Raw genomic sequence first — 18,489 nt, forward strand, 5'->3', positions numbered from 1 at the left:
TAATCTTATATTTTTACAGTTTAAAAGTAAAAATCAAAGTGGGCAATTAAATCAAAGCGTGTGGAGAAGAGGAGAGAAGATACATTATATCTCATTGTTGGTATTACTGGCTATTGGGTTCCATACTTCAGAGTTGTATTCGCGCTTTTAAATGTATGCACGAGTAAAGAGATAAATATGATTTAACATCTGTTTTGTGATAAATTTCTAAATTACAGCATTACACCGATGAGACAATTATTGTATTTTTTTATAAATGTGATTTATGTTAACAGTCTTACTTTTAATAATCAATTAATGATTCATTAAAAAATTGGCGCGCACATAACCTCACATTGACCTTTAGAAACGGTTTTTAAATGTAATTTTTTTACAAACAAAGTTTAAGTAAAACACATAAAACATGAAAGAATTAGAAGAAGTTAATTGTGAGGTAAATTATCTAATTTGAAACAAGGAAAGCATATGAGAATCCGTTGTAATTATTTTTGATGGTGTCTCTAAGTGCTTGTTTCTTATATAGAACTTAAGCTGTAAACCAATTTGTGAATATTCAGTTATAATGATGTTACAGGTTCGGAAAGAAATAGCCCTTCAATCATCAATTATCAATAGATTGAATACCTGTGAAAATAGCAAAAATGGAATATTACAAACTCGAGTACCTCAAGCTGTATACAATTCTCATGGTGGATTTTTAAATAATGCAAATTATGCCTGGCTAAGTTGTGGTGTAAGTTTTGTAGTTATCAATGTAAAAACTGGAGAAAATATAAGTTCTTGGACTTTTTGTGAGAAAGTCAGTTGTGTAGCACAATTTCCCACGCAATCTGGGCAGCTGCCAATGCTTTTAGTAGGCTTAGATAGCAATGCTCATAAAATAAGGGATTCTGCTGGATTCTTATGTATATACGACTGTGCTTCTTCTCGTGTGCTAAGAGCAATTAGAGTAAGTACTGTAAATGGAATTCCGTAATATAAATGATTTAACTTTGTATAAATATATAAATTTGTAACAAATTTTGATAGATGCCAGCAGGTGTAGAGCAAGTTAGTATAATATCTGGTGGTGCAGACTGGGAAGAATTTAATGATAAAAGACCAGACAATGTAATGAATGCATCTTGTGGATTAGTTTGCGTTGCACTGCGAAATCTTTCTCATATTATTGTTGATCTCCAAAGGTCTCAATGGAATGGGACTAATTCTTATTTTATTATGGATGAAACAATGCCAGCTAATATTGAATTTTCGATAAATTATACTTCGGATGCTAGCAGTCATAGAGCATACGACATAATGAATAATCGTAAGTAAAATCATTTAAAAATTAATAAATGGTGAGCATATAAAATAAAACATTCATTTTCTGTTTGATTCAGGTATAAAAAACCATATTGGATTCAAACAAGAAGAGTTGGAATTAACTGATTTATGTGAAGAAAATTTAACGTCTGCACTCATCAGTTCTGTAAAAATTGGCTGTATTATATCTGGTTGTTTAGGTAGAGTTATAATTTGGCAAAATGATGGTTCTGTTGGGTGGGTGAGCCCTCCTATTGAGGAAACCGCGATTGTCACTCATCTTGCATTATTGGAGCCAACAGATGATCCTAGGGCATTCTATTATTTGTGGGTCGTCTGTCATGACGAAACTTCAAGCGTAGCCCCACTTTTAAGAATGTATTCTCTTTTATTTGAGAGAAAATACAATGATAAAGGCACAACTTTATATTTCAATTTAGAAGCTGAGCCCAGTTTAAAATTCGAATTTGAGTTAGAAGAAGGTGATAAAGTCATTAGTTTATCGGTAGTAGAGAGAGAGAGTAGTCCTGACCAAACGGATTCACCCAATAAACACGGAGAAGATAGTCTACTGTTGATAACTTCCAAGCACAGAAATTTGCTGTTTGATTTAAATCAGTGGTATAAGGAGCAAATGCCACGTACTATCAATGACTGTCAGAATCCAAACAGCATATTAGCTAACTATCCTACAAGATTGGGAAATACAAATATTATTCATACACCGATAATTAGCTGCAGTTACATTCCATTCACACTGAGCGAGTTCCCAAGAAACAATCCTTACTCCGCGGAAGAGCTGTTCTATCCGAACTCTCTTTCCTTCGAATGGGTGGAATTAAGTTCATCGAAGCTAATGTTTTGGATGACTAGAGGAATTCAAACAGAGGTCCTGCGAGAAATAGCAATGACAGGACCAATCATATTAGTGCATCCAACCGAGATTTTTTATAAGTGCATCTCGGTTGGTCTGGTACCCTTTAAAGCCGATGTTTCTTTGGATAGTGATCAAAATACCCAAAGAGATATGTTGCTGTCCCTCTGTCTGGAGCAACGTTGGGCAATTTTCTTAGTGAAGTGTGCCAAAGAATGGTCGGATGGTAGTGCCTTGTACCTGTATCCGTTTTTCTTAAAATGGGGCGTGGAACGTGCCACATCTATAAAAGCAGTCGCGGACCGCTTATGTATTCCACTTTTTGATCAATCAGGCAGCAGCATCAGCGAGTCCGATATGAAAACGTTGAAATTCTGTTCACAGCAATTAGAATGCTTATCGAACATAGTTGCCAAAATTCCTCTAAATTCAACAGAGCTCTGCCAACAGCAAAGGGTATTGACAAGAGTATCCACGTATCTTCAAGTTGTCCTCTGGTTTTACGATGTCGGCTTGTTACCGGAAACCCAAGACATCGACGAGAGTTCCTCACCAATCACACTTAAGATCCCTTATCCATTTGAGAGACTGTCGCAATTGTACAAGGAGAAACGCCAGTTACTGATCAATGATCCTTACAGTAAGGGCGAAGAACAATTTTTCATAAATGAGCTGATAATGAGAGAATGTCCAGCCCTGAAATCGCAATGGGAGAGTGAAAGCGAGGAGGATCAGCAAGGATTTTATCCACCGCCGTCGTTGCAATCCTTGCTAAGGAGTTATTTGGCCGAATGTGAAAAGGACGGGAGCACCGAGATTGAAGTGAAGCATCAAATAACGATATATCTTCTGATGGATCTAGTATTTCTTCTCCAAGATTCGTATCCCGGTGTTGATCAACTCATCAAATATCCTTCAGCTTTTAAAATGAGTCCAAGTTTGATCAAACTAACCCAGGCATTCTGGCTACTGGATCACGAAGATTACGATGGCTTTCTGGACACAATGACTGGACAAATGGTTTCTGACTCAGACCTCAAAGACTGGCATCATAAGCTGGTGCTAAGAATGCTGGTGCGGAACGATCATCAAAAACTAGCTCTTTTATATTTACACGTTAGAAAACCACCGCTGTCAACCATGAAGGACGAGGAAAGAATGATAAGTCTGTCGGTGCAGCACGATTTGATTCAAAGAGCTTTTCACAAGAGGCCACCGACTCACTACGCGAAACTCCTCGTATGCTTTTTTCAAGCCTGCAAAGCTTATGGGAAACTCGCCGATGTTCTACATTTTGTCCTGGATTCGGACGAAGAGGAGATTTTTGTCAAGTTCCTCGAGGAAGAGTGTTCCAATGACGTTAGACTGTTGTATTACCTGCAGCGCAATCGTTATACCGAGGCAGGCGATGGCTCATCACGAATGCAAAAAGGTGTAAAACCCATTCAGCCGGTTTCCAACACTTTACTATCCGCTTACAATTCAACCTTGGCGAATGTGACTAAACGCTTCTCGAAAAGCACGTCCAAGTTAATGGACGATTTGGATGTGAGATACCCAAGGCCAATGTCCCATTGCAGGAGTCACGATAAGTCGTTGGGAGTCCACGAGGCTTTGTCGAAGAAAGTAAGAGAAACCTATTACAAGGACGACAATTGTCAAATTCCTTTCGTCAGTGCTCCCTGCTCGTCTTTGAGGCTTAATAATTTAAATGCAAACGTAAACTGCGTCCTTTACCCAACGATGAAGAGGAGAGTGTCGGGCAAACGTACTTTTGATCAACTCGGGCAAAACGAGGAAGAGGAGGAGGTGGCGTTTGACCCGTCGAAACGCAGGAAATTATCCGATAATTTTAGAATTGACGAGAAATCCACCAGTTTGGGGTATGACGTAGTGTTGCAGACACCTCTGGTGAAACGGAAACTAAACGCAGATAGGAAAGATGTTGCAGAGACACCGCATTCCATTCTGAAGATTCGTCAAATGATCAGAAGCTCCTCGACCTCCCCCATCTCTATACCGCCGACAGACACTGGAGGGCTGCCCGTGGAGAAAGACAGAAAGATCAGCAGACAAATTAGATTTAACATTAGCAAGTCTGATTCTCCTCGGACGGTGGTCGACGACGAGGAGCTCAATGCCATTATTATTAGTCATTCCGCGGAGAGCGAGCAGTCTTACGGTTTGCCGCCTTTGCGCAAGAAATCTTGTGAGAACATCCGTGAAAAGTCTTTGCACGAGACCACCATTCTCTCTGTCAACAGTAGCGTGGCCAGTGAAATATACAAGCCCCGGCCTAGAGCCAGCCTCAGAAGGAGTTATCGCTCGGAATCCTCGCTGAATCAAGCCCCGTCCACGAACGAAAAATTGGGAGGCTTCGACGAATCGTCGGGAGCCTCCGCCAACTCCACTTCCAACAATTGCAATAATTCACCTAAGCTCGGTCAATCGAAGAAAGAGGAAACCTCTCAATCCAAATCTCTATTTTGTACCTCTGTTTATTCCGTAGGTGTTTTATCGTCGGACAGCAGCTTTGACATATCCATGAGGAAGGCTATGAATGAGTATGATCGATGCAACGAATTACCAAAGGCCTTCGTACCGAATTACAAGGGAGCCTCGTCGACCCCTTTGCCGATGAGGCCTGAAACATTGGTGGGCCAAAACAATAACGAGAAGATCATTGTGGAAGCCCACGAAGAGTTGCTTTATGAGTCTGAGAGGATCGTGAAGAAACTAACGCTCGTCGAGGATGAGCTTGTTGCTATGGATGAAAGGAGGAATGAAGATATGGTTGGGGAGGGCGTGGTTGAGGAGAATGGTCTAAACGCGAACGAGGAAGAAACCAGGGGGGAGGAGGGATACGGACAGTCGTGCGGCCAAGATTTGCCCAAAGAACTCAATGCAATTTTCCAAGTGGGTACATCCGAAGTCTCTGAAATGGACAGGGATTATCACGGGGCTGATCTCGCGGATGAGTCCGAGGAAGAGTTGATCCGCTTGGAGTACAATTCCGAGAACGATGATAAAGAGGAGGAGGAGGAAGAGGAGGAGGAGGAGGAGGAGGAGGAGTTCCTAGAGGCTCTCGGATCACCCGCGCGTAGCAGAGGAAATTCTAAATCTGTGTCAGTTGAAAAAGATGATGATACGCATCGAAGATCGATTGGGGTGGAAGCCAAGAGAACGATTCCTATTTTCGACATAACCGACGACGAGTCTTCCAGTAGTTTTCAAGATTTTCCCTGCAAAGCTCCGGTCAATAGAGCGCTAGAAACTAGACTGGGTACAGTCTTCGAGCACGCCGATTGTGTCACGGACGATGAATCGGACCAGGAGAAAGACTTTCGGAGGAATGGATCCGTGCGAGAGATTGCCGTGCAGCCGAAAGTCCCGGTGAGAACGGAGTCCTCCCCGAAGGATAAATTGGAGGAGAGCAGCCGTGTTGCCGAGAATAATGACAATTTGGACAAAGAGGTTGAAGCGGTCGAGGTGAAAAGGAGGGGGAGCAAGGCTTCCTCCAGGACTACCGAGGACATCGCGGCTAGGCCCAAACGAACCACCAGAGCTTCTTCGCTTGCGAAAGATCTGGTCGATGGTTCCATCTTGGATTCACCGAAGCGAAAACGTAGGGCAACTTCGGTTAGCAAGGAGATTAATCCTGAGGAAGAGGCAAGGTCGGCCAAGCCTCCTGGCGAAGCTAACAAGAGAAATCCCAGAAGGCTCTCCACGGCAAAAGAAATCCCGCGAATAGCGGAGACGCCGGAACCTGGCGAGACTCCGGAAGTGGAAGTAGGAAGGCATCGGAAGAGTCCATCGAGAAGGTCGTCGATGGCTAAGGAGCTGCCGAAGACGGAAGAGGAAAATTTGTCCAAAGCGGAAGTACCTAAGAGAAAGAGTGCGAGGCGCGGTGCATCCGTGCAAAAGGAAATTCCGGAAGCATTGGGGAGCATCGGAGAGAGAGCAGCGGTTAAGAAAAGGACGACCGGACGTAGCAGGAAGGTCTCCGAGGCGGCATCGGAAGACACGGGCTTGAGCGCGTCGATTCTGAAGAGCGAGGCCTCGGACAATGTAAACACGAGGCCTCGAAGACGAGGAGCGTCGGAGCCCAAGGAGATCCCATCGAAAGCTTCCACTTCCAGAGCCAAAAGAGCCAATAGTGCCGTCAAGGAGGTCGTACCTGAGGAAACCCGGCAGAAAGCTGTTGTGGAGAAGAAGCGACGGGCCACGGCTACGGCGAAGACCAGTGGGGAAGCTGCTGCGAATAGTTCTACCATCGATACTCGCGGTCGTCCTACGTCGATTGAGCCGATTCCGGAGGAGCTCGAGGAGATTCTCAAGACCCAATCTAAACAGGGGTCAACGACCATCGCCAAAGCCGAATCAGCGAGGAAAGCTGTTGGCAGGCAAAGACGAGCTGCCAGCGCCGAGCTGACGGCATCGGAAACGAAAAAACGAACGCGGAATTTGCGCAAGAATATTGCGGAAAGCACGATTGCGGAGGAGCCCGTTGTGGAAGAGAAGCTGATTAAAGATAAACAAGTGAAGAGGCCTGGTAGGAGAAAAAGGACAGTCTCTTCCACTGATAATACCGAAGAGACTACCGCTGCAACGGCTAAGAATGAAAGTTTGAACAAATTTCAATTCTCCCAGCCGGATCAAAAGGTGGATTCACCAGTAGGCCAAGAGTGTAAGTTGATACTTCTTTAAAACATAATATATTGACTTCATTCAAGTGCTTAACGATGATAATTATCGTAGATATCGGTCAAGTTCCAAAATACGTTTTTTCACCACCACATACTAGGTCGAAGGTTTCTACAAATCAACGTCGTAGGTATCTAATTATGTAACAAGTTCTCTGCATATATTTCTTTTGCTACATTCGATCAGTTAGTTGTACTTTATTTATAATGAGGGAGTAACAAAGAGTTTTTATCCGACAGAAAAGTAATGAATTCGTTGCACAGAACAATTGTCACAGAGGATCCGAGCAAAGCGAATCATAGTGAGATAGACGTAGAAACAATTGAATCATCATCTGAAATCTCACAATTTGTAAAACCAAAATGACTGAGGAAAAGGTAGTAGTGTCTCCGCATTTGCTACCAATCTACGCTCGTGTTTATTATAGAACTGCTGATAATTACAAGAGGAGCGCATAAAATTTGAAAGCGAAAATGAATCTTCCAGGGACCATGGTGAAATGCTTGTGTCGTGCACAGAAAATGATTAACAGAAAATTTTCATTAAAAGTTAACACAGCATCGATACACGTGTAGAAAATACTTTCATTTAAATCTTTTTTCTATCAAATTGTATTAGAGAATATTTTCAATCTTGCGAATGATAAGCTAGTGTATATTTTAAGGGGCTAATAGTATTACAGATATTACAAAATCACGTACTTAAAATGTATGCTAGTTTCGTACGTTGACGAGTGAAACAAAACTACTGTTATCGCTTATAGCATTCAAGAGATTGCTTAAAACAATCTATAAAAAATCTTCGAATAAGTACAGTGATATTTGTAAATGAAGGGAATCGTGATTTATTTAATTTTTAGAGCAATGTACTAATGTACAAAGATTCGCGAAAAATCCATTTAGGAGACTAAATATTGAAAATGTAATATATCGATAAACGAGCTTTTGAGATAAATTATACCTACAGAAAAAATTTCATTGCCATCAAATTTATTCCACTCGTTTTTTACAGTTCATATTGTCTTTTAGCGGCCCTTATCCTTTTCGGTTTATATTTTTAGAATTACTTTTTTTTTTTACAGTAGGCCACTCCCAATACCCCAATATATTTCATAAGATATTTTGTCAAATACTTGTAATATAACTTTGTAAATAATTTATTAACATACTTATGTATAGTTGCATTGATACAATAAATGTAAAAAAAGTATATATATATATACACATATACGAATATGTATGTATATATATATATATATATATATATATATATATACACATACATGTGTGTGTGTATGTAATATTGTCAAAATTCAAGTCGCCTGTCACCATAAATATTAGTATTAAGCAAACTTATATTCTATAGACTGCTGTAATCTTAACAATTATTATTAAAATTTTGAGATAGCTCTTGAAAAATTAAATACCTTTTTCTTTAAACACTGCATACACAGTGGAGATTTTCTAATTATTGGAATCCGGAATGTATTCACCATTTTACTAATCTTCAATTATACCTTAATTCATAGATCGACATTTTTTTTTACTAAAATAACGCATTTAATATACCAACCATTTTTTTTGTTTCAATAATCGTGCCATACGGATAATTAGATATGTCACTAGTGTAACAATTGCATTTTATTAAAGCACAATCTGGAAAATATAATTACTATATATAGTAAATGTTATTTGTACTGTTATTAACATATTTATGTGAGCAGAAATATCTCATACTTCTGTTGATCTGGTTATAAGCCAACATTACAGTATCTTTGGCAGTGTTGCTACCTTTTTACTCCATATTTTTAAAACTATATTATTATAAATTAATAATAATTATAATTATAATAATAAAAATACTTGTTCTTACTATGCTACTTATAATAAATAGCGAGGAATGGAACAAAAAGCGAATGGAACGGAGAAAGAGAGGATACACATTTAACTGGAATTGTTATAAAAGTGTATATTACCCTAACTGATTAAATTGCTTATTTTTAACTACCTAAACGCTGGTAATTATTTTAAGTATTATGATATATATATATATATATATATAATTACTAAATATTAATTTTAATTAGTAAATATTCATAGGTATAAAATTATTAAAGATTTCTCTATTAACTTGATTGTACCGTATAAAAACTTACTAATTTCTTTTTTAATCTCAAGCATCATTACAAATTACTCGATTATCAGATTTCTGTTACAAGTTACTTATGCGCGGCGCTAATTTGAGTAATACACATGCAATGACATTTTAACATTCACTGTGAATGGGCACGTACATACAAGGCATTTCTAGAAAATTGGACGGTACGAATTTTCCTTCTCTTTTTCATAAATACTGAATGTTTTTCAAATTCAACTGGCTCTCAATACTATAAGAAATGTTTTTCTGCAAATCGTACCTTTGTCAAAGGCACATTTTCTCGCCAAACGTTATTATTATATCTTGCATGGAAGTATGACAAAAACTCATTTTAAAGTTTTAAAGAATGTGTGTGTCACACTCCATTAAAATATTAATCTTATTAGTTGTTTTTACTATATGATAACAGCAGTGATGTCATATAATAATGTTAATTTTATCTCATTGATATCCTAGCAGTTGCATTTTAAGTATCCTTTCTTATTATAAATTTCATGGCAAAAAAAGATATGAGTAGAATGTTTTGTTTTAAGATTATTGCTGTTTGCATCCATCTTTGACACGACGCTTGTGCTTTTCCTCGTGGATCTGAGATGGAGTTTGTGTTTGATTACGTCTTTGTCCTTGAATCGGCATGTAGCATGGTGCATCGTCAGACATAAGTTCTTGTGGAGGTGTTGGAAGTATGTATGCCGGGCTTACCGTATTGCTTGAGCTGCTGGACGAGCTTCTTGCATTATAAGTTGGATCAATGATTGCTGCTACGTTTGATACATTTGAAACTTCTCGAACCTCTTCAATGGGATCTTCCAATTCCTGAATCTCTTCAGGGTCTGGAAATTGAGGGTAATTTGAAAGCTTACTTTTACTCCTCGAGGAACCTTTCAAGTCCAGCTTGTCAGGTCTTTGTGGTCGGTCGGCTGGTTCAACACGCTCATCTATCTGTTGCTGCTGTTGCTGTTTTTCCATTTTCTTCTGTCTAGCCCTTTCGCGAGCTTTTCGAGCTCTTGCACGCTCTTTATCTTGAAGCATTCGAGCCAATTCAGCATCTTGCGCTTCCATAGCAATTTTCTGATCAAGTAGTATTTGATCATCGGGTGGTCCATCATGCTTATCAACACTCTCCTGTTCTTGTAACTTCCTAGCAAGTTCCTTTTAGAAAAATATCGCTGTTACTTTCCTTAACTATTAAATCGTGTTTAGTACGAATGAAATGAAATTTGAACGTACTGCATCCTTTTCTTCTTGTACCCGTCTCTCAAGCTCCAGCTGGGCAGCTTCATCGTCTAATCTAAGCTGTAACCTCATATGTTCCTGTAATTCCCGTTCCCTTTGACGCTCCTCCCTTTCCAGATTTATTGCAATTTGCTGTGCTACCATAGCATCCCTTTCCTCTCTTCAAAAGTGAAAAAGGAAAATTTTTTAAAAATTGACTGCAATAACGTAATATAATTTAAAGATTAAAATTCTTTATACTAACTGTTGTCGAACATAAGATTGATATCTTAGAGCCTCCAATTCTTGCTCCACTCTCGCCCTGGGTAAATCTTCTCTTACTTGAGCATTGCGTACTTTGTTACCAGTATAATGCTCCTTAACTGTTGAAAAGAAAATTTAATTAATAACATTGCTTGGCATTGACAGAGGACTAATATTAAGATCTAATAAAACTCTAACTTTCTTCGTCCTGCAATCTATAGGCTAAAGCCCCATCTTCGTGTACAAGCCATTCGCGGCAGACTGTAAGAAAGAAGATTGCATAAAATCAATTTAAATTAAGAGCACTTGAGAGCTACTGAAGAAATGACAGAAGAAATTACAGCAATGTCATACCCTCGTTAACTCGGCCAGCTTTTGGCAGAGTATCGGAGCTAAGAACGGATCTCGCCATCTCTTCAGATTCTTCCAAGGTATTAGAGGGAAATGGATCTTTATTAACTCGTGTCTACGGAACTTGTTTACAATCACCTTACGAGAGAGTGCTATTGTTTTCTCTCCATCTTGGACGTCAGTGGGAAAAGCACAAGTATAGAGGAACCCAACATGTGTTGGTGGGAAGGTAGCACGCTTGGGATCTTTCGGTGTGCTCGTAACATTCGCGAATGTTGGAGAAATGAAAGTTGCCAGTGTAGAGGTTAGAAACTCTACCTATATATATATATATATATATATATATATATATACATCATGAATATGTTAGTGAGAAATGTGAGAATGTTGGTTGCGTGCTCATTGTGCTCCGACCAGTTCCAACAGCCAAGTAAGAGCAGCTGAGAGTGTGTTGGTTTGGTAGCCGTAGTAAAGCATTTTAAACTCTCATTCTATACGTTAGCGAAATGGTTAGTAGAATGGCATGTGGTGATAATTTGAAAGGTGGGGGGGGGGGGGGGCGGATTGTGTTATATATCGTATACATATTTTGCGTATGAATGAATATCGGGCACACGTATCAATGCAGAATGAAAGAAAGTGAGCAAAAATGAATATTGAATAGTATTATAAATACAGATTTAAAGGAGAAGCAAAACTGACTGAGATCGACGTATTATCGTTTTTAAAATATAATATTTAATTTTCAAAAATTGCTCGGAGCACTTTCCTTTTGCAGTTGTATGAAATCATCATTTCTTTATTAAGCTTACTTTTCAATTTTTATTTTATATTAACTCAAGCGATTCTTGCACTCGAGTATAAAAGATTGTAGAGACACAAACTGGTTGTGTTATCAGACTACAGTGATTAACGCACTCTTGTAACACGCGTTGCATAGTTTCAATTTCACTAAACCCAAAGATGAGAAAGTGGAATCTTATCCAGATGGAAAGTGTTAATTGAACTATAGAAGTGGCTGATGCAAAAAATTCAATCGCCTGTTATAACCGAACGCTTTATATATTTCAAAATGTCAGCTATCTCATGGATTCTTATTGTTTTTATCATGTTTCATATATTTGTCAATATGTTGGTATAGCAAAATGAAATTTTGTAATAAAAGTTACTCCTCCTTTGGATGAGTTTTGTCGTACGTGTCTTTATGTTTGTATCCTTGGACGTAACCTTCGTTTTCCGTAGCATCCGAACGGCCTTCCTTGCCCCTTCCCTTTCCACTCTCGTCAAATCTTTCTTTATGGCTTCCGGTATAAGCGGTTGTATCCGTTAGCCTCGATACAACTGCCGCGTCATCTGCTTGCTAAAAATCAAATTGAAATTTTCTTGTTGTTGTTGTCAAGATTATCAATAATTAATTTTTATCAAGCGCGCGGAAGCAGCTTTCAATTAATAAAGAGATTTATACCGTGACGTTGGAGGCACCCGGTGCACCACAAGCCGCCATCTTGTCTCTAATGGTACTTCCGGCGATTCCTTTGGCTCTCGCCAATTCATCGATGAACTTGTGATAGTCGGCTAGCTTCAAATTTTTTTGCCTTGAAAAAAGAAAGGAATATGTCTGATAAACGATTCTGCTTGCTGAGAAGCTTTCATCGAGTCTTCGTACTTGAATTTGTTGAAAGTAATGGCTGTATCGGTGGTCGTAAGGTTCTTATCGAAAACTTTTGCCTGTTTCATCCATTTGTCGCTCTGAGAGAGAGTGATGGAGGTCCCGTCGGACCTGGTGTCGCCGAATTTTGAGAAAGCAGCGAATTGCAACTCGAAGCTGGCCATTTCTCCCAAACCTAAGCCCAATCTATATACGCTTTTTACTTTATGGAAACTTCACCGCGATGCTACAAAGAATATTTAAAAGTCAAACAATTCCTAATTTTGAACGAAAGGAAGGCCGAAAAATGTTCAGTAATCTTTCGCGATCTGAATGCAACGATTTGTTTAAACTTTAAAGGGGCAAATAAAACAATTGAGAGAGAGAGAGAGAGAGAGAGAGAGAGAGAGAGAGAGAGAGAGAGCTATTCGCTGTTCTTTTGATATAATTCACATGTACGAATAATTTCACGGTGTACTCCAGACTCCAAGCTGTTTAAATTTGGAGGAGTCGTGTCGTCGTCTCGTCCGTGGCAAGAAATGAAAAGGAAAGAAAAGAAAAGCGGAAATATACAGTTAATCCTATTACGTGTATTATTTAGCGTATGTACATATGTTTACACGTGTAAAATTATAGAAAATTTATCGTAATTATTATAGACCAGGGAAAAGTCGATCAGGTCTTTTCGCTGCTATTTTGCAACTGTTGCAATTTTAATAATTCCTCTAATAATTGTCTCGTATGAAGAGTGGAATTTCCTCCTCTTTCCTCGGCTAAAATTCCTCGAGGATCAATCGTTACTTTTTCCCTAGAAACTTCCTTCAATGGCACGTGGGTTTTCCTTGACATTTCTGCGCTCCACTTGGTCAGCCAATCACTTCCGGTCTGTTACAAGAAAATATTTTAATAAAGATAATAAGAGAGATAAATTGAAAAGGGGAAGTAAATTTACGAAAATATATGATACGCGAAGAGCTTACACTTGGTTTTTCGGACATTTTCTCTTGGACGCTCATTTTTTTCAGCTTCTCCTCGAGCAACTCGAGTCTCTCTATTTCCTTCCTTATCCTCCGCTCTGTTTGGTATTTCGCAATGGCTTGCGTGACCGGTCCCAATTCGCCTCTCATCGCTGCCCCGATCATCACCTGTCGCGTACAAATTTTCACGTTAAACCTCAGAGAAACACTCGTAAACTTTTCATAAAAATTTAATACTCGCCTGTCTACGGCGTTTCGTGTCGGAATTCCCAATTGGCTCGGTCTCCGTTTGCGGTCCCATCTCCACAAGAATCTGAAAATCCGCATGTTCTCCAAGACGAAAACCAACGCCAACTCTCGAATCGGTTCCTACAAATTTCGTGAAAAGTTATATGTATAGGTACATACAGCATTTTCTTCCTTCTTTTCCCGTTTAATAAAAAATTATGAATTTACGTTGAAAATCATAAAATGCTATAGAAAAGTTAACGGACGATTCAACGAAAATTTATCAACGTTTCGCCGAGCGTAATAATAGACTGCTTATATGTATAGTATAATAGGTATACACATATGTATATAGGTATAGGTATGCCCTCTCCCTCTCTCTCCCTCTCTCTCTCCCTCTCTCTCTCTCTCTCTCTCTCTCTCTCTCTCTCTCTCTTTCTACTTAATCGCATTTGAAATGAATATAATTGTAAGCTATGGTGTACGTATCAGTTTCTAAAATTTTTATTAAAACTTGCAGATTTTTCTCATTTAACATTCAATGTTAAATAAAATTAAGCAACGATGAAAAAATGCGAGGATTTTCTTAAGGAATATTGTAAAGAGACTGGAGATGAGCAAAGAGACGATTCAACGAAAGTTTATCAACGTTTCGTGGAGCGTATAATAATATAGGCTCCTTATTTACCCTACGATCATTTTAAAAGAACAATTTACCTATGGTATATCATCGGTCTCTATACAATTGTCATTAAAAATTGTAGGATTCTTTTTTTCAGCGTAAAATGAAAAATAGTAACGGCGATGAAAAATAATGATTTAATGTTGAAAATCTTAAAAGGCTGCAGCAAAAACAAATGTGTGTGTGTGTGTTTTAACAAAATAAAAAATTATCAACGTTTTATGGAGTGTGATAGTAATAAGCTATTTAAGTATATGTCCTTTAATCATTTTTAAAAAATAATTTACTTATGGTATTGGGGTATCTAAAATTGTCATAAAAAATTGCTGTATTTTCTTATTTAACATTGAATGATAAATAAAAGTTAAAACTGACGAAAAGATAAGGATTAATTTTTTTATCGAATACTTTAAAATGGTAGAAGAGCAAAAGGAGGAGATTTTGACGAAAATTGATCAACGTTGCATGTATAGTGCAAGTAACGACAGTTTGCTTGTGTTCCTTCTTTGAATTTCAAAGAATAATTTACATATAAAATCGATTCTTGAAATTTTAATAGATTATTATAGGTATAGGATTTTCTTGTAAACACAGTAACGACGATAAATAAACTCGTATTTTTTATTGTATATTTAAAGATGCCAGAAAATTAAAGAGAGCAGATTTAACGAAAGTTTATCAAGGTTTCGCGAAGAGTAATGTAATATAGACTCCCCTTCCAGTCCACTAATTTTCAAAAGAAAAAGTTACGTATGATGGAAGATGGTGAAAGTGTGCGTGGACAAACGAAGCAGAAACGAATCAGGCGCGTCTAGGACCTCCCCCCTCCCCCTCACCATCCGCCCGTAATATTCCCGAATAGGTCGCATGCACATACCTTTCTTTATCGGAGGAATGTTCGAATAGATCAGCGAGAGTATAGTGGGAAGCTCTTCCGGTATAATCAGACTCGTTCCACCTGCAAATTATCAAAGCCATTTATTTGGTCTATATATATATATATATATATATGCCAAGAGAAAATTTTTTTAAAAGTCAAACGCGTCATTTCGCGAGTATACACGAAGAAATGTGAAGAATATACTCCGAGAAAGTTCATAGCTTTATTTTATTTAAATAATAATTTCTATCATATTTGTTGGCAATAATAAGAAAATTACAACAACGTAAAATTGCGCAGTTTTTGGAAAAATAAAATAACGAAACACACTCTATCAAAATTAATTTACGTTAATTATATTTAATAATCCTTATATAAGAAATGCAACAAGTTTAAGAATAATCGATGAATTTAAAAAGTAGAAAATAAAAATTTCAAGGTTTTTAAAGGATGAAAAAAATGTTATGAAGAAGAAAGATAATTTCATATTAAAGATTTGCTTTAAAAGGTAGGACAGAATTTGATTTCGAATAATTGATCGTATATATATAAATGACAGAATGAAGACATTTAGCCAACATTTTGCCAATTGAGATTGAGCAAGCCCAAGTGTGGACTTTACACTTGCGTTACTTGAGCTTGAAGGATGTGCATTTCGAAATTATGCCTATATCTTCTTTCAAGTAGGTGAAGGATATGAAAGGAGAAGAGAGCGAAATAGTATACTCACTGTGTGTGTGAAAGAGCACGAGCACAATGCTCAATCCAATAGTTGACACATTCATGATTCCAAGGTAATTTCCACTGGTCCGTTTATCGTTACATGGTTATTGAAAAACTATAAAGAAAAATAGAGAGAGAGAGAGCAATAAAATTAGTTTACAATTGATTAATTTAAACAATTCATGTCAAGACACAGTAAAATCATGCACAAATAACAAAAGCAACTTTCACGTATTTTGTATAATATTAGTTAAAAGGTATATACGTTTGAAAGGAGAGAGATTCAACAGTGTTTATTTCTAGTGGTTTACATATAATAATAAAACGACAGTAATTTTTAAAATACAGAGTTTGGTATTTGGAGTGAGGCAAGGAGAGCGATTTGTGTGGTTATTGATGCGGGGGTTTAGGGGGAGTTTCGATTGCCGGTTGATTTGCACTTACGTGAAAGTGAAGCTTGGACGTGGTCACCGGGGAGTTTGCCAGTGTACTGAGCTGAGAGTGCAGGCAGGCGAGGAGTCGAGGACTGAGGAGGACGAACGAGGTGCGTTCGTTCGTGCGTGCGTGCGTTCCTTGGCACCGGCCATGTGCGAGAAAGAAATCTGGGAAGAAGTTTCCTAGAGTGAAAGGAGGCACTGATTGGGGGGGGGGGGGGGGGGGGGGGATCGAGGTCAGCACCGGTGATCGGCGTCGCCGGCCACAGAGACCATTGAGCTCGCGCGCGCCCTCTCCCTCTCGACAATTATCTCATTTCATTGTCATCGTACATTTTTGTCCCTGTCGGTAAATAAGACACGTGTGTAGTACGTATGCGCGTGTGACCCCCTCCCCCTTCCCTCCGGACCCAACACTTTCTCCTACTAAAGCATTCGATGCAAAATCAAAGAAAATTGATTTACTCCTTATTTACGTTCATCTATGCATCATCAATTTTAGCATATAATTCAATGCACGCAAATAAATAGATAAATAAATCATATTTTCGTGTCCCTTTTCAGTCAACTCACCGAATACTGGTGCTGCAACAGCCGATCTTTCGAATGTAGAGAGATAAAATTTTGCAATGTTTTAACTGCATGCATCACTATTTTGTCAATCGTCCTCGTCCTATTAAACTTTGCTCTTCTCTGTCCACTTAATCAATCTACATATAACTAAACGTTATTATTCCACACAAGTTTCTATTTCTTCCCCCCCCCCCCCCTTTTCCCACCTAATATATATATACATTAGGGTGGTCGTTAAACAAAAATTTTTTGACGGATCCCCAAAAACCACTAGTATTTGATGAGAAACTACAGTGGTTGAAATCTGTGGCCTGACAAATGATGGAAACACGTGCCTCATTGCGATCAAATATAATTTTTGAAGAATTTTACAGTTTTTCGCTGATAACTCATTAAATATTCGATTCTATGAAAAGATGCATATAACCTTTTCTCTGCAGAATTAAATTCTACATAATAAAGGTTCTATACATTTTTCTTCTAGAATGCATACTAATCGAGATATTTCTGAAAAATCGATCCTCTTGTTCGTTTATACACATTATATTGATATGTTTATATGAATAATTATTTTTAGTTTACCGTACAATTAACATATTTTATTAAATTAAGAGAAATAAAATGTGTAACTACAGCGAAATAAGAATAACTACTCATATGAGCATATGTCAATATAATGTGTATAAACGAAAAAGAGGATCGATTTTTCAGCAATATCTCCATTAGTATGCATTCTAGAAGAAAAATGTATAGAACCATTATTATGTAGAATTTAATTCTGCAGAGAAAAGGTTATATGCATCTTTTCATAGAATCGAATATTTAATGAGTTATCAGCGAAAAACTGTAAAATTCTTCAAAAATTATATTTGATCGCAATGAGGCACGTGTTTCCACCATTTGTCAGGCCACAGGTTTCAACCACTGTAGTTTCTCATCAAATACTAGTGGTTTTTGGGGATCCGTCAAAAATTTTTTTTTTTAACGACCACCCTAATATACATATACGTTCTCACGAAGAGTATATAAATTGAAATTTCTTCTCCTCGATAAAGAACAATTCTCGATTGTTTCGATAAGTCCGCATATTTTTCATTATCCCAAAATTAGTCACGCTGGATTAGAAAGCTAAGCTGCATGGGGCGACGTCCACTTAATTGTGTCTCCGAAACGCATATTTAGGTATTAAAAATAATTTATTTCCTGTATGAAAAAAATGTTGCACAATAATTCCAACGACTTTCTGCTTCAGTGCGGTCCTCGAGTTCGTTACGATAAAATATTATAAAAATGCGCACGTATATATCATGTTGTATACACGCAGTGTATTATGTTTTTCAAACGTGATAAATTAAAAAGGCTTGAAATTAGCTGTACCTCGGCTCGATAAATTCAACTTGAAAATCACCTAGTGAAATGGCTTGCGGAATGAAATGCAAATTACCAACGTCTCTGTTGACACTGTATCGCCCCT

General features: G+C 38.0%; 4 protein-coding genes across 5 annotated transcripts; 1 reads left to right on the top strand and 3 right to left on the bottom strand.

The window, feature by feature from the left end:
* The first annotated feature begins 164 nt into the window (after window positions 1–164).
* On the top strand, window positions 165–7,261 carry Elys (AT hook containing transcription factor 1 homolog). 2 transcript variants are annotated; one of them, XM_066725803.1, is made up of 6 exons: window positions 165–433; window positions 575–949; window positions 1,030–1,309; window positions 1,383–6,866; window positions 6,938–7,013; window positions 7,123–7,261. In XM_066725803.1, the coding sequence occupies exons 1-6, from the start codon at window positions 404–406 to the stop codon at window positions 7,247–7,249; spliced, it is 6,372 nt and encodes a 2,123-aa protein (XP_066581900.1). In that variant the 5' UTR covers window positions 165–403; the 3' UTR covers window positions 7,250–7,261. The 2 variants fall into 2 exon arrangements, with proteins under 2 accessions (XP_066581900.1, XP_066581901.1); XM_066725804.1 differs by having other exon boundaries at window positions 6,938–7,009; window positions 7,123–7,260.
* On the bottom strand, window positions 7,252–11,153 carry LOC136772681 (coiled-coil domain-containing protein 50-like). Its single transcript, XM_066725807.1, has 5 exons — window positions 10,874–11,153; window positions 10,718–10,780; window positions 10,521–10,638; window positions 10,271–10,436; window positions 7,252–10,192 (listed from the first exon to the last, which is right to left on the bottom strand). Exons 1-5 carry the CDS (start codon window positions 10,929–10,931, stop codon window positions 9,575–9,577), a joined length of 1,023 nt encoding a protein of 340 aa, XP_066581904.1. The 5' UTR covers window positions 10,932–11,153; the 3' UTR covers window positions 7,252–9,574.
* A 282-nt stretch (window positions 11,154–11,435) lies between these two features.
* ringer (ringmaker) lies at window positions 11,436–12,767 on the bottom strand. The gene is made up of 3 exons (XM_066725814.1): window positions 12,537–12,767; window positions 12,336–12,465; window positions 11,436–12,230 (listed from the first exon to the last, which is right to left on the bottom strand). Exons 1-3 carry the CDS (start codon window positions 12,701–12,703, stop codon window positions 12,036–12,038), a joined length of 492 nt encoding a protein of 163 aa, XP_066581911.1. The 5' UTR covers window positions 12,704–12,767; the 3' UTR covers window positions 11,436–12,035.
* Window positions 12,768–13,094: 327 nt separating this feature from the next.
* snsl (snustorr snarlik) lies at window positions 13,095–17,155 on the bottom strand. Its single transcript, XM_066725813.1, has 7 exons — window positions 17,016–17,155; window positions 16,453–16,610; window positions 16,016–16,123; window positions 15,283–15,363; window positions 13,737–13,864; window positions 13,499–13,663; window positions 13,095–13,403 (listed from the first exon to the last, which is right to left on the bottom strand). Exons 3-7 carry the CDS (start codon window positions 16,068–16,070, stop codon window positions 13,194–13,196), a joined length of 639 nt encoding a protein of 212 aa, XP_066581910.1. The 5' UTR covers window positions 16,071–16,123; window positions 16,453–16,610; window positions 17,016–17,155; the 3' UTR covers window positions 13,095–13,193.
* Between the last annotated feature and the right edge of the window lie 1,334 nt (window positions 17,156–18,489).

Source organism: Prorops nasuta, unplaced genomic scaffold (genome assembly GCF_024137725.1).
Source record: "Prorops nasuta isolate Cenicafe-Biocafe unplaced genomic scaffold, Cenicafe_Pnas_1.2 PNAS00004, whole genome shotgun sequence".
In the NCBI taxonomy this organism is placed as follows: Eukaryota; Metazoa; Arthropoda; class Insecta; order Hymenoptera; family Bethylidae; genus Prorops; species Prorops nasuta.